The following is a 13,833-nucleotide window of genomic DNA, read 5'->3' on the forward strand; positions in this document are numbered from 1 at the left end:
AAGACCTGGGCGGACTGACAGGCGATTGCTGTGCAGATTGGCTGTGGCAAGCATTCATGGACGGGCTGGAAATGCTTATAGACCATCAGCTATCCAGCCACATTCCTTAGCAACTCGCTCCACTAAATCCAACCATCCGTCCTTTCTACCATACTACCATTCACTGTCCACAATACTGAAGCAATATCTAGCCCCCTGTCCTCTATAATCCTCTTAGTCTTCGTGTCTTCTAGACTAGTAGACCTCAAAAGATCTGCCAAAAGATATAGATGTTCATCAGTATGCTCATTTCTTTGTAGTAATAAGTGCTAGTCATCAATGCGTCCATCCATCAATCCAACTTCCCCCATCATATACACCCCCCACCCAAATGCAAGGCCTTTCCCCCTAGACCCCAAAATGCATCTACTGTACGTTACGTTCCCCACTCTCTCCCTCCCTCCCTCCCTCTCAATCGATCGAGAATCTATCACAACTCCCCAGACAAAGTCTCCCAGCTACACAACGCTCACTATATATTCCATCTTCAAGAAAATCAACACCAATCCAGCGTCTATCCAGGCCATAGGGTATCGTAAAGCCATCAACAAAAAAAAAAGAACCAAGCCGAAAAAAAAAGAGGCCTCCTCCTCTCATCACCACACCTCATCCGTGCTGTTCCCCCCTGGTAAACCCCCCTCCTCATCCCCTTCATCCCCCTCCCAAGTATCCCCACCCTTCGTTCTACCCCCCAGCCAGTCATGCACTTTACAAACCTTGCCTCTCCCCTGACACACTCCCTTCCTCCCCAGATTCTTGAACCGCGGTCCCGACGGGCCATTGACGTAGTGATACTGCCCGACGAAGCGATATTGCCTCGGATCTCCCAGTCCGTAGAATTTATCCCCCCAATGCCCCGCGAAATCAAACCAACCGGTCGGAGCACTCGGGTTTGTGGTGGCGGCTCGAACGACTTTCGCTTCGGAGTCATAGGTAAAGGCTTTGAAGTTTTGACGGGGATCCCACAGAGGGCCGCGGTCGGTTTCATCGTGTAAGAGGCCTGCGGGGAGGATGTAGGGATGTAATCCTGGAGTGCCATACATGGCATGACTTCCCAATGCCGAATAGACGACGGGTCTCTTCGCCTCCTTGGCGGCGGTGGAATTGGACCAACTCCCAATCATGGTTCCACTAGCATCTCCCGCCGGAAGGTACTTCTCCACGGCGCTCCAGGTATAGGCATTCCCGAAATTGTGTTCGGAGAGGAAGACCTGCGTGGGCTGACCGTTGCGGAATCTGATGGCGGTATGTTCCCAATCCCCGACATGGTTTCCAAAACGGATGTTGAGGACCGTCTGGCCGAGGTTGAAGGAGTAGAAGAAGAACCAAAAGGCATCGGTGATGCCGCCCGGTTTGTGAACCACAATGAGAATGGCGGGTGCGGAGGATTTGCCTCCGGGTTGAGGTCGGTGTCGTTTGGATTGGAGGTCTTCACGTTTTCGGAGGTCTGGATGGGGACCTCGAGGTGGGTTGAAGGGGTCGTAGCATTCTCCCGCGAGAGGATCACAAGCTTCATCGCAGAAATCGTCGCCACTACCGCACCAACCGTAGATGGAACAGCACTGACCGAATCGACTTCCCTTGCAGGTCTGGGCCGAGTTTCCCCCACAACGTCCATCCAGCGAGGCCGTGCGGTCTGTGGGGAGGATCTCTGCAGGGATCTCCCCCGACGTGGGGAAGTATTCGTCTAGCGCGGCTTGTTTTGCGCCTTCGAGGTCAAAGTGTCGTAAGTCTTCGTTGGTGTCGGGCCATGGGTAGTCGAGATCGAGATCTCCATCATTTTTGGCGGGCAGTTGGGGGATTCCGTCGGATCCGACGAGCCATTTCGGTCGTTCTTCCACGTTGTCGAGAGATTGCAGGTAGACGAATCTACTGTGTTCTCCCTTTTCATAATCATTCAATTCGTTGAGATTCGTAAGGTTGCTGTCGGTTGTGAGGTCCTCAATCTTGGTGTAGTTGAGGAACGGGGTGGTATGTTGAAGATGGTCGGCGATATCGCAGGGCCAGAACTGCTCTCCAGAGAAGAGGTGAACATAGGGAGCATGATCCAGGACATATTGCGGAATCTTCCTCCGCTTAATCTCCTCTTTACTCCATGATGCCGGCTCTTCCTGGTCGGAATACCAGTAATCATTACTGTCGGATGTGGGGAGGGGGACATCCTTTTCCACGTGCGGCCACGTCCACCTCGAGGAGTACAACATGTGCATCGTTCCACACAATCCCAGCCAGCGACAAACCTGCCGATCCACCCATGATTTCGACTCGGCGATCCATTCGGGATTATTGGTGAGTTCGCTCTCACTCTCACTCTTGCCAATCTGCACGCCAACCAGACTGAGTAGAAGGTAGACAATCGCCAGGCTGGTGAATGCGAAGAAGCATTTACGGGCGGAAGGGCGTCTCATGGTGTGTGTGTGTGTGTGTGTGTGTCTGTGGGATGTCGTGCTATCTATCTCTATCGGAAATTATATCCAAAAGTGCTGCATCGGGTCATGTGGATGCGGGGGATCGTGATGTCGTCGAGGGGATGTCGTGAATAGCGACTGTTGTGCTATGCATGGAGGTGGAATTCCTATTCCTGTCGCCGTGGTGTTGTGTTGTGTTGCGTTGTATTGTTATGCTGTTATGCACATGCGGTGAACTGGTGGGACGCAAGCGGCGGAAGTGGGCCGGGGGGAGGTGAGTTGACGGGATGCTTGGAGGCGGTGCCGGACCGCGGGGTGGGTGGGGTAGGAGACAGGAGTTGATTGAGGCAGGAACGAGAAGCGATAGGGAAGGTGCGCAGGTATCTGGTGGAGTAGAAATGATGATGCAGTGAGTTGAGAGTGAGAATGGAAGAGTCGGAGGATTCGGGCTGGAAATGGTGCGAGAGGTGCAGGCCAGGCGTCTTCAAGCGAGCGTCCGGGAATCGGCGGAGTTTAACAAACGACTGAAGATGCCCGCAGATCGGTCCCAGCTCGGCTCTTTCGCTTGCCGGTTGATTTGAAACCAATGAATAAAGAACATGGAAAGGTTGGAGGATGCATGCATGCATGCAATATCAATCACACGAAGATTACATGGTGCTCGTTGTTGTTGTTCCGTTCAGTTCTGCGATTGATCGCCCCGCCTGACTGATACTGATACATACCTTAGATGTCATCGTCTTCCGATCGCGCAGAAATAGAACATGTCAACGGCGCAATCGTCGACGTGACCGTTGTGAAGGAAGGATGGGGGCGCCACAAAGGCTATTGAGGAACTGAAATGCTCGTTTCGCATGGGAAACACAATGAACCGGCGGACACTAGCAGCTGATTCAAGACCGCAACAACAAACATTCCATCTGATGTCTTCCACCACCGTWCCACATGTATGTAATTGTGCGTGATTAATTATTATTATACAAATCACGAACTGCCCGTTCTCATCATCACCCCGCCGTTTCCGTCTCCGAACCGGTGGGAACATCTTCGGGACGGGATCGGCCGTCTGCCGATCTGCTGCCACGACGCCCGAACGCCGATCCTTGGACTGCTTGCTTCTAGAAGGTCCAATAATCACGAAGCGCATCGACGACATGGTGACACTCGACTTGATCACAGCTCAGTCATCACGGGACAAAACCGACGAGCACACATGACAACATGTCGTTGTCAAGGGACGAATGTGATTGGGAGTGGGAATACGAATATTCGGCCCACGAAACCGAGTCCCTCTACTTCACTCTCGATCTCACCACTCACGTGCCTGACGCCTTGACCGACCAACCCCACCTCGTCTCCGGCCAAACGTCCAAGAATCTCAGTGCGCCCCGCGTTGATCCACAATCGCGCGTCTCCTCCGATGAAGACTCCTCCGACGATGATGATGGTGATGATGATGATGATGATGAAGAAAGGCGAGGCAAGCTACCTGCCCTTCAAATCCTCGACCTTCACACCTCCAACCCGTTGATCAAATTCGAGCAATCCGTCTACTCGGCCTACTGGACCACGGATCTCGGAACGCAATTCCACATTGCTCAAACCGGCCACAATTCCCATCCTCTCCGCAAAGGAACCATCTTGGACGTCCTGGGCATCTCTCGCGCAAGACTATTGGGCAAACCCGTCCAGCTCATCGACCGCAACGCCCCATCTCATCCCATCCCCTCTCACAGCAAACCAACCCCATCATCCAATCCTGTAGTAGAACAGGAAGATGACGATGACGACCAAGATTCCTCCATGGTCCTCACCACCGGTCCCCTGAAGATTCCCCGCAGCATCCTCAAGACCGACAAATCCAAATCTCAAGCTTCCTTCCTCGAACGCCTATCGGAGATCAAACACCGCAAAGGCGAGCGAGATCAAGTCCCCATCCTAGCCGTCAAACACTACACCAAACCCGACAATCACGATGAGATCAAACGAAGAGCAGAAGATGATGATCGCAACAGCGCGCTCGTGCATATCGATGGGAGGAAGCGGAGGAGGAGAAGACCGATGGGTGTTCGTCCGAGGAAAAATATGGGAGGGGCGGGAAGACCCAGTCGCGGGGATATTGAAGGGAGTTTGGGATGGAGTAGTTCTGGTGGGGGAATCATTCCTGAGCATGGTCAGGATGATGATGGTGATGGTGAGGCGGTGTTGGGAGTGGGCATGTTTGAACCGGGAGGGACAGGGGAGATGAGAGGTGATGTGGTGGGGTATCTGGAAGATCCGTTCCAAATGCATGCTGCTGCTTCATCTTCTGCTGCTGCTGGGGATTTGGATGTGAATATGGAAGGAGGGGAAGGGGAAAGGCAGAGTGCGGTCATGTCTGGCCCGAGCTCTTTCTCCTCGCCTGCTGCCGCCTATCAGCACACGGATGCGAGGTTTATGAAGTCCAATCAGCATGGCTATCTTGCATTCCAGTCCAGGAAGGAGTATTTGGATTCGGTGAGGGGAGAGGGAACGCCCAGGGGGCCGAAGCAGCCGGGTAGACCGCCTTGGATTGGTGGTGGTGGTGTTGGACAAACAGAACAAGGTCAAGGGCGGGAACAAGATCAAGAACACGGTCAAGAACGAGAACGAGAGCAAGATCAAGAACAAGGGCGGGAACTGGGACAAAAACAGGCTGATGGAGGCGCTGATAATACTACTGGCGGTTCTGGACAACAATAGTCTGGTGGTGGGAATGCTGCTGCGCAAGAACAGGCCGATGATGTTGACCAAGCTGATGTCGCTACTACCGCATCTTGACGTCTGCGGATGTCGTACGAGGGATGAGGTACATATATTCATCACATGTACAGTGTATTGGTATGGTAAGTCCTTGTCGAGCATTTCAAGTATGAGGGGTGAGGTATATATATCCACCACCTTTACAGTGTCTTAGTATAGTAAGTCCTTGTCGAGCATTTCAAGTATGAGGGGTGAGGTATATATATCCACCACCTATACCGTGTCTTAGTAAGTCTTTTTCGAGAGCATTCCAAGCTTTGGACCGGTAAGCCTCGCTCTCTGCTCTTGCGCGGTCGAGCTGTATAGGTATGTCCACGTGTCTTCTCATAAGTGGGACGTACTTGTATTACTTGCGCCATCGTCCACCTTCCACTTCCACTTCCACTTTCAAGACACTACAGAGAGCTGACGGCCAGATTTACTGGCAAGGGAGTATGTACAGGGAGTACCTACCTACTTGAGAGCTTTCCAAACACGAGGATCTCAGTTTACCATCCCCGGGACCCTCGCTTGATGGACGGAGCTGTTTGAAAGCCCAATCTTCAATGATGGATGGATGTTTGAGATGAATGGATATTCGAGATGGATGGATGTCAACTCGTCTTCTGGGAGATGGAAGCTCGAGAGAAAGTTAGGGAGGAAGGGCTCGGAAGATCTCTCCTTTTTTGCTTCCATCTTTCTCGTACTGGAGGTATTCTGAGGCCTGTCAAGGAGCGAGCATCGATTCGAGAATGCCCTGCATGGCACCTTCCTTCTTCATGACTTTGACGCGCCTGCTGCGATTGGAAATCTGCCAATGTAGGCAGGTGCAAGCCTGCGAATGCGTGAGGAGCGTGAAGAGCCTGAAGTTTATACGGTGAAGAACCTGAACCTTATGGGGCGTGAGGAATTAGGTAAGGTAAGGTAGACAGTACCAACCATTTCATCTCCACCACCATCTCCATTTCCAGACCTTCAACCACTTCCATCCCACCCCAACACAACGCGACAAACACAACCCGTCCACCCAAAATGGAAACCTTCCTCCCCCTCACAGAACACACCCACACAATCATCTTCCTACACGGAAGAGACAGCATCGCCCAAGAATTCGCATCCGAATTCTTCGAAAGTCAAGCATCTGGACTCGAGACACTGCTCGAATTATTCCCCACAGTGAAGTGGGTGTTCCCCACAGCAGACCTCCTCATCTCCAAACGCTTCGATTGCGAAATGTCGCAGTGGTTCGACATGTACACGACAGAGAATCCTCACGAAAAAACTGACGAGCAAGATCTTTCTCCCGCGATGGCCCGGATTCAGGAACTCATCGCTGGAGAAGCGGCTGTTATTGGGTTTGAAAATATTATTGTTGGGGGGATCAGTCAAGGGTGTGCGGTGGCTATTCATGCTTTACTTGGGGGACGAAGACGTTTGGGAGGTTTTATCGGGTTGAGCAGTTGGTTTCCGAGAAAAGAAGTCATCTCCACTCTCGATGGGATTCCGAATCCGGCGATCGAGACTCCGGTTCTTTTATGCCATGCGGATGATGATGATGTGATTAAGATTTCTTTTGGGATGGAGCTGCGGGATCGTTTGGTTGATTTCGGCGTGCGTCCGTTATGGCGCCAGTATTCTGATGGAGGACACTGGGTTAGTGAACCAAGGGGTGTGGATGATATGGTGGGGTTTTTGAGGGATGTTGTTGGGATTCAGAGTAATATTTGATTATTCTGAGCTCTGGGATGAAATAACATCTTACCTACCTTACTTTACTTTGAATGCAGCCGGTTTTATTATTAATAGGCTTTCATGTGACATTGCCAAGAAATTCTAAAATAGAACGGCGGGGGTAAGGGCCAGTGAAAAGTGAGGATTAGGTCACTCACTACCAGAGGAACGAGTGGTGGAGCAACTAACTGCGTGTATTATGGTGGATCTGAGGTACTTCATTGTGAACTCTGTACATTACATCCACCTGTACACATTATCACCACCTTACGAACATACGCTTTTCATCTCTACCTCTCCTTCTAGTAAAACGACGACAAGGCTTACGAACCGGTAGCTATAATGATAAAAAGCAGCAGCCTTATGGAGAGTTAAATCCGRGGGAATTTAATATTCAGTCTTCCACTAACATACACTCCATCGCCTGATTTCTACACAAACATTCGCCCAAGTCAATCTCAATCTCAATACCTCTCATAAGCCCTCCACCAAAGCGCAACATTGGCAGCAACCAACAAATCCAACATTCCCAACCCAGAAGGTTCAATGATGAGTTTGCCCAATTTGGCTTCTTTGCCTCGGAACCCGCCTCCGGCTCTCTCCTGGCCTAGAGTAAGATCCATCTTCTCCTCCTCCTCATCATCCCCTCCCGCATGATGATCTTCCGAAGAAGATTTCTGGCGACGATGGACGAGTAAACCCCGCAAGTGAGATTTGCGCTTCTCTTGTACGGGCGTGGCAGTTTTGTTACTTGTTGGGAGGTTGAAGCGGAGTTCGCTGACGATTTCATCATTCGGAGAGCGGGGATTGAGATGATGATGATGCTGATCTTGTGGGAGGATGTGACGACATTTCAGACTTTTTCCTGCGGCTCCCGTGGTGAACTCACACCGTCCATCCCAGGGACTGGTGAATGTGTAGCCTTTTCCCTTGCGATCATCAACAGCAGCAGCGGTGGATGTGGGAACGTCCGTGCTGGAGTCCATGGCGGAAGATCTTATTGTCCGACGCATATTGAGGATTTCCTCACTTGATGCGAATGCGGAGACGGGCCTTGAAGATCGAGTATATGTATGTTCGCCGTATTGTGATCCAGGCATGTGTAATCTTCTTCGAAAGATTCCTTCTGGTGGTGGATCGCTTTCTGCAGAATTTGAGGATGTGAAGCTATCTCGAGAAGTGGCTTGGTTGTTCGTATCGATGAATTGTGCGTAGGCTGGATTGGAAATGTCTAGATAGACGGGAGCACCACCTCGTTTCGTTCGTTTCGCTGCACTCGGATTACGAAGTGCTGCAGAACTGACTTCCGGGATGGGAGGGTCGTGGATGGATGCTACATTCCATTGTTCGTTGGAGGACGGGTCTCGTCGGATCAGAGTCAGGGAGCCGGAGGGATGTCGTTCTGGTAGGGCTTCGATGGGTTGCACCGGTGAAGAGTAGGGATTGGGGATTTGTGTATGGTCGGAGTGGTAGAGGAGATGCATTTTGGAGGCGTGGAGAGATGTGTCGTATGGTTCGCATGGCTCTTCATCGTGAGGTGGACTTGGAAGCGGTCGGCTGGGTAGTCCTCGTCCATTCTGATCGCAGGAATTTGATGAGTTGGAGCTGATTGGTTTGCGCGCAATGCGGTTCGGTTTCTGGGGAACTGGTGATGTCCGTGACCAAGTGGACATGTCCTCGTCGTCGATGGGATATGGCGGCGTCAAAGGAGCCATGTGTCGCTGCGGGAGAAGTGGTTTTCGCCGGACGCCATTTTCCTGCCCGGACAACAGCTGAGAAGCATTCGTGTTGACCGAGGACACGGAAACACTCGCTAGCTTGTCCCCTGTCTCATCACCATTGACATGAACATAATAGAGGGAGCTCTGGACATCCTCGGCCGTGACCACTTTCTCCCGCGGTTTCATGGGCGTGAGAAAGACATCGCGGCTTCCGGGCACTCGTGCAATGTACAAGATGAGAGGCAGCGGCGGAAGATGTGTTGGAGCATGGGCATGTGGCGGCGGATTGGTGGCGATGTCCGTCACGGCCGATAATGAGCTCGCTTCCACTACATTGGTCATGTCTGGGGTCATTCTGGGGGGTTTGGAGGGGTGGAGGGGAGAGTCAGGAGATTGGGCTGTGGTCCACAAGACGTCTTTTCTTCCCACCAGGCAGGCGCATTCCCCGAGCTGAATCGTGCAGGCAGCTGTATCCTTCCCTGCGACCGCGGGAATGGTGAATGGCGGACCCAAGTGGCTGGCAGTGACTTACAAACCGGATGATGGGAAGATATGCGTGGCGCAGAAAGATGGGAGGAACCGGTCCATCCAGTCATCTATCAAAGACACAACCTTGCAAGGATTACGAAGGCGGCGTGGCTGTGCTGGCTGTGATGTGGAGAAGATTGAGTCCTCCAAAAGCCGGGCAGCATATTTGCCCGCTCATACGCACATGTACAGACGTTCATCAATCCACTGTGCCATGTATACCATCTTTGTGTGCTACGAGGAAATGGATCAAGCCAAGATGGCAATGTTTGTTGTTGATGTCGTCGTTGCCGGTGGGACGGGATTGGCTGCCGGCCGATGGACACGCGAAGCTAGGTATACGACTCACGAGAGCCGAGGTGGCGGACCCTGCCAGCCATGAAAATGGAAATGCGCCGCGTAGAGGATGTAAATCAGGCTCCTGTATGGGAGATCTCATGTATTCTTGGATGGTCCGTCCATCGATGGGCACATCCCTGTTGCTCATCCATCGGTTCAGGCGCCGACACCTCTCGGAAGCGACGAGTGCACGCCTCTTTCGCCAAAACTTGACCTCTTTGGACCAGACCCCGCCCAAATCAGGTGGCTTGGCAGTAGTAGGGCTGAATCAAATCTGGATCCTTCGGGWTGATTGATGAGATTTGAACATGAAATTGATGGGTTGATTGGAAGAATCTCCGCCTCCCACTCCTCAGCCGCACGAAGGATAAGGCCTCCCCTTCCCTCTTATCCCCATCCCATCCCATCCCGTCCCGTCCCATCCCACCTCGTGAGCTGCTTCGGGGCGATGACAGAACCCGCACATCTCATCCAACTCGCTGCAGATCAGTGTAGAAGGTGCATGCAGGCGATATTCCATCAAAAGGATTCGCGCGCCCGCTAGATGCTTGGGAATCGTGGAATGTGACCATCATCCACTCCACTTCAAACTCCACACAGCTCTAGACGCATCCATTCACCAAACCCCGGCACTGGATTGATCATCACCGTCCAATGCCGTCTTAATCCTCAATTTGGCATCACATTGACCATTCCTTCCACCACCGAAGGAAATATCCATAAATTTGATGAGGATGGGAGAGGACTTTCCCATCATCAACTTCACCACCAATAAATATGTCGACCCCGAAACCCTCTCCAGGATTCGCTCACATGCCCAACAACGGGTGCAGGATCAAAGAGTGGCCCGGAGGACGCAGGTCGAAGAAGATGATCCCTCTCAACACAATGCTGAGCGGACTTCCCGGAAGGTGCTGAAAAGGGGAGGCCGTGGTGGGCAGCAGTCGTGGACCGTGGTTTTGGAGCAGCGGCCGGGCCAAGCCTCTGCAACTGCAACTCCCGCACCCGCAAAGACCAAGTCCTCCACAAGTCGAAAGAAGAAAGTAGTGAAGCAGGAAGAAGAAGATGAGACGTTCATTGCCGTCAAGAGGGAATGTCACTCCCTCAGCGCCTCCCCATCCGAACGCCCGGATCCTTTTCGTGCCTTCCCCGTCCAAGTCGATAGTGTCTTTCTGGACTTGGCCGAGAGTTGTGAGTTGCACTCCTCCTCACAACGAGATATTGATGATACTGACATCTAATCAGATCTGCACAATTGGAAGTGGCGTAAGTTGCATAAACTCAGTCGATGCACAACTCCTGACACCTTCCTATAGAACATCCCAAGAGTCTTCTCTTCCAAGCCACGCTGTCCCATCCCGTTCTGGTACACAGCTTCCTGACCGTCGCCTACAAAGTATGCAGACAGGACGAATACCGATGCCTCTTCCACGAAAACATGACCTTGGGATACATCGGCAAAGGCATCCAACAACTCAACACCCTCAAAGGGGTGGATCGAGAAGAGTCGGCGTGTGCATTGACATGGTCCATCATCCGTCTGGCCACCGTTAAGGTGAACCAATACACCACCACCACTTCTTCACCTCACCCCGCTAAGCATCCTCCCCTCCAGATCAACACGGGCCAACYCGAGACCTCCATCCATCACCTCAACGCCCTCGCTCTGATAAGTCCCGACATGACCGTCTGGGATAAACACCTCTTCGGCCAACACTTCCAGACCACCACCGCTAGGTATGGAAGATCCGTCGCCACCTGATGACCACCACAAATGCTAACCCGCCACTCCACAGCCTCCTCCTCGCAAATTACACCCAAACCTCACGCATCCAACCAAATCTACACCTCCCCTTTGGCGCCATGTCCACCCCTGCACTCTCAGACGTCCAATCAATCGACTACACCCTCCCCCCAAATTCCATCCTCCTCTCCCCCACCCTCCAATCCTTCCTCTCCCCCGCCATCTCCGACGCCCTATTGGCTCTAACCGCCCTCTTCAATCTCTCCGTCCCCGTCACCTCCCTCCCCCACACCCACTCGGGCCCTCAAGCCCGCGAAGGCGTCAAAATCTCCCTGCGACTCGCTCGCTGCTCCCCTTCAACCACCACCCCTACTGGAATTCCCGAAAATGGCTGGAAGAGCCAATTCAAAGAATGTGCGCGATTAACGGGGTTGTTATTCACCTGGTCTTTTGGAAGAAATGTGGATTCGCAGAAAAACGACAGTATTTCCTCCGCGAGAAGACATAATCGTGCCTTTCTCACGCCCATTTTGATGGCGTGTTTGTTGGAGGAGGCGGGAGGGGATCGAGCCGTGTATGATTTCTTGCTGTGGATGTTGATTGTGTGTGGATCCACGACTGCTTTACATGAAGATCGAAGGTATTTTGCGGGGTTGGTCAGGCAGTTTTATCCTGATTGTGGGAGGTGGGAGGTGGAGCATGTGCGGGGGTTGGGGGATGTGTTGCCTTGGATTGAGGTGGTGGAGGAGGGGGAGAGGCCGCCTTGGGAGGAGTTTTGGGGTGAAGTTGTGTATCCTGGAAGGGGGTTTGGGGGGGAGGAGGCAGGGATTGTGGAGAGGGCGCCGTTGTTGTTGGGGTATGTGGGAATTACACCGGGATTGAGGGAGAAGTTGAGGAGGGCGAGGGGTGTGGTTGGGAGGGTTGTGGATGGAGAGGAGGAGGGGATGGATTGATTGATTGGATGGATGTGCTGTCCTGTTCGAAGGATGCCGTTTTCCCCAGATGTCATCCATGGCTCGCTGATCTTTGAACCTCCGTCACGGCCTGTGAGATCCGAGCTGTCTTTCCTACATCTCGTCACTGATGGACGATCTCGGGATTTCGGGACTGGTCTACCAACACGACAGAGAAAGCACACCACAGATGAATCGAAGCAGACAGTTCACTATTGTTGGGAGGGTGACCATCGCAGTTACAGGATCTTCTATTTGAATCACGGCGAGGCACGGGAGGAGGAACGAAGGCATTTGTTTATCATGCTGATTCATTTAATCATTCTGTGTCCAGATAGAAAACGTGTATGTACGCGAATTCATTCATCTACCCAAATTCCCTGCAAACCAACTCCGTTGCAAAAATGAACATTTCCAATCCAATCCAATCCAATCCAATCCAAAAAAACAAAACTCTTCACACAATTTACTCCTCACCTCCAACCTCCTCCCTAGCCCTCTCCCTCATCGCCGGCACATTCCCCACAACCCTCCTCACCAACCTCAAAACCCCCTCCCTTATCGCCTTATACTCCTCCCCCAAAATCCCATCCCACAAAACCTCCATCCCAAACCCCTCCAACCAATCCATCCTCCTCAACTCCCTAAAAACCCCCCCATAAACCTCCCCAGTCCTCTGCAACACAGCCGAAAAATGAATCTGCACCACAAACTTCTTCAAACCCGGAATTCGTCTCCTCAAGGCACAAAGAATCGGATACAAATCCTCTAATCCCTCCCCAGGTTCATCAAGACAAACCATCAAATTCTCTACTCCCTGTAACCTTCTCGGAGTGGTATAATGAAGGAATTTCAGGAGACTTTCACTTCCGAGAAATCTCAAAGGTCCTGTGGCGAGAGTGGCGTGGTAAGGCATTCCGGCTGCGTCGCGGTAGATTTCTCGACAGGTGAGGAGGAGGGCGTCTTGGGTTCGGGAACATTTGTCGCAGGGACATGGGACGCGACGGAGACCTTGGTAGGTGAGGGTGGTTTGGTTTTTGCCATTGGTGGTGGTGTCGAGGGGGCGGGTGAGGGCTAGTTTGTAGATTTTGTTTTTTAGTTCTGGGGGGAGGAGGAGGAGTAGGGGGGAGGATGTTTGGGGGCGTTTTGGGTCGGGGGGAAGGATTGTGTGGTTTGTGGCTACTGCTGGGGTGTTGTTGTTGTCGTCCCAGTCGTTGGAAGTTTTGGCTATGATGTTTGCTAGGCGGCATTCACGGCAGGTTTTGATGCAGGTTCCGCTCGGGTGGGTGTGTGGGGGAGACTCCGTGGTGGTGGTGGTGGTGGTTGGTGGAATAGAGGACGTCGACATGGTGTAGTTGAGGGGGGTGGTTGTTGAGAGAGTGGTATGTTAAAGGTGAGTGTTGTTTCAAAAGTGTGGTGGTTTTTTGAAAATGTTGTAAAGTGGAAGTTTTTTCCTTGCGTCAAGACAGTGTATGGAGAGGAAAGACGAATGAGAAGAGAGAGAGATGGGCGTATGTATACATCGTATTGAGGGCAGAGTCCTCAAAGTCGTCCGGWGGTTCCGGTATGGTCAGCGTCCTCAAATTCTTCTTTAAGGTTTGATATTATGG

General features: G+C 52.2%; 4 protein-coding genes; 2 read left to right on the top strand and 2 right to left on the bottom strand.

The window, feature by feature from the left end:
* Positions 1-635: 635 nt before the first annotated feature.
* RCC_00592 (related to VPS62 Vacuolar Protein Sorting) lies at positions 636-2,447 on the bottom strand (the record flags this gene model as incomplete). Its single annotated transcript, XM_023765749.1, has 1 exon — positions 636-2,447. One exon carries the CDS (start codon positions 2,445-2,447, stop codon positions 636-638), a length of 1,812 nt encoding a protein of 603 aa, XP_023621517.1.
* A 1,221-nt stretch (positions 2,448-3,668) lies between these two features.
* On the top strand, positions 3,669-5,168 carry RCC_00593 (uncharacterized protein; the record flags this gene model as incomplete). Its single annotated transcript, XM_023765750.1, has 1 exon — positions 3,669-5,168. One exon carries the CDS (start codon positions 3,669-3,671, stop codon positions 5,166-5,168), a length of 1,500 nt encoding a protein of 499 aa, XP_023621518.1.
* A 2,234-nt stretch (positions 5,169-7,402) lies between these two features.
* On the bottom strand, positions 7,403-9,013 carry RCC_00594 (uncharacterized protein; the record flags this gene model as incomplete). Its single annotated transcript, XM_023765751.1, has 1 exon — positions 7,403-9,013. One exon carries the CDS (start codon positions 9,011-9,013, stop codon positions 7,403-7,405), a length of 1,611 nt encoding a protein of 536 aa, XP_023621519.1.
* Positions 9,014-10,254: 1,241 nt separating this feature from the next.
* RCC_00595 (uncharacterized protein) lies at positions 10,255-12,223 on the top strand (the record flags this gene model as incomplete). XM_023765752.1 has 4 exons in its annotated part: positions 10,255-10,717; positions 10,772-10,792; positions 10,843-11,263; positions 11,323-12,223. 4 exons carry the CDS (start codon positions 10,255-10,257, stop codon positions 12,221-12,223), a joined length of 1,806 nt encoding a protein of 601 aa, XP_023621520.1.
* Positions 12,224-13,833: the final 1,610 nt, after the last annotated feature.

This window comes from Ramularia collo-cygni, assembly GCF_900074925.1.
Source record: "Ramularia collo-cygni strain URUG2 genome assembly, contig: RCC_scaffold01, whole genome shotgun sequence".
NCBI classification, from domain to species: domain Eukaryota; kingdom Fungi; phylum Ascomycota; class Dothideomycetes; order Mycosphaerellales; family Mycosphaerellaceae; genus Ramularia; species Ramularia collo-cygni.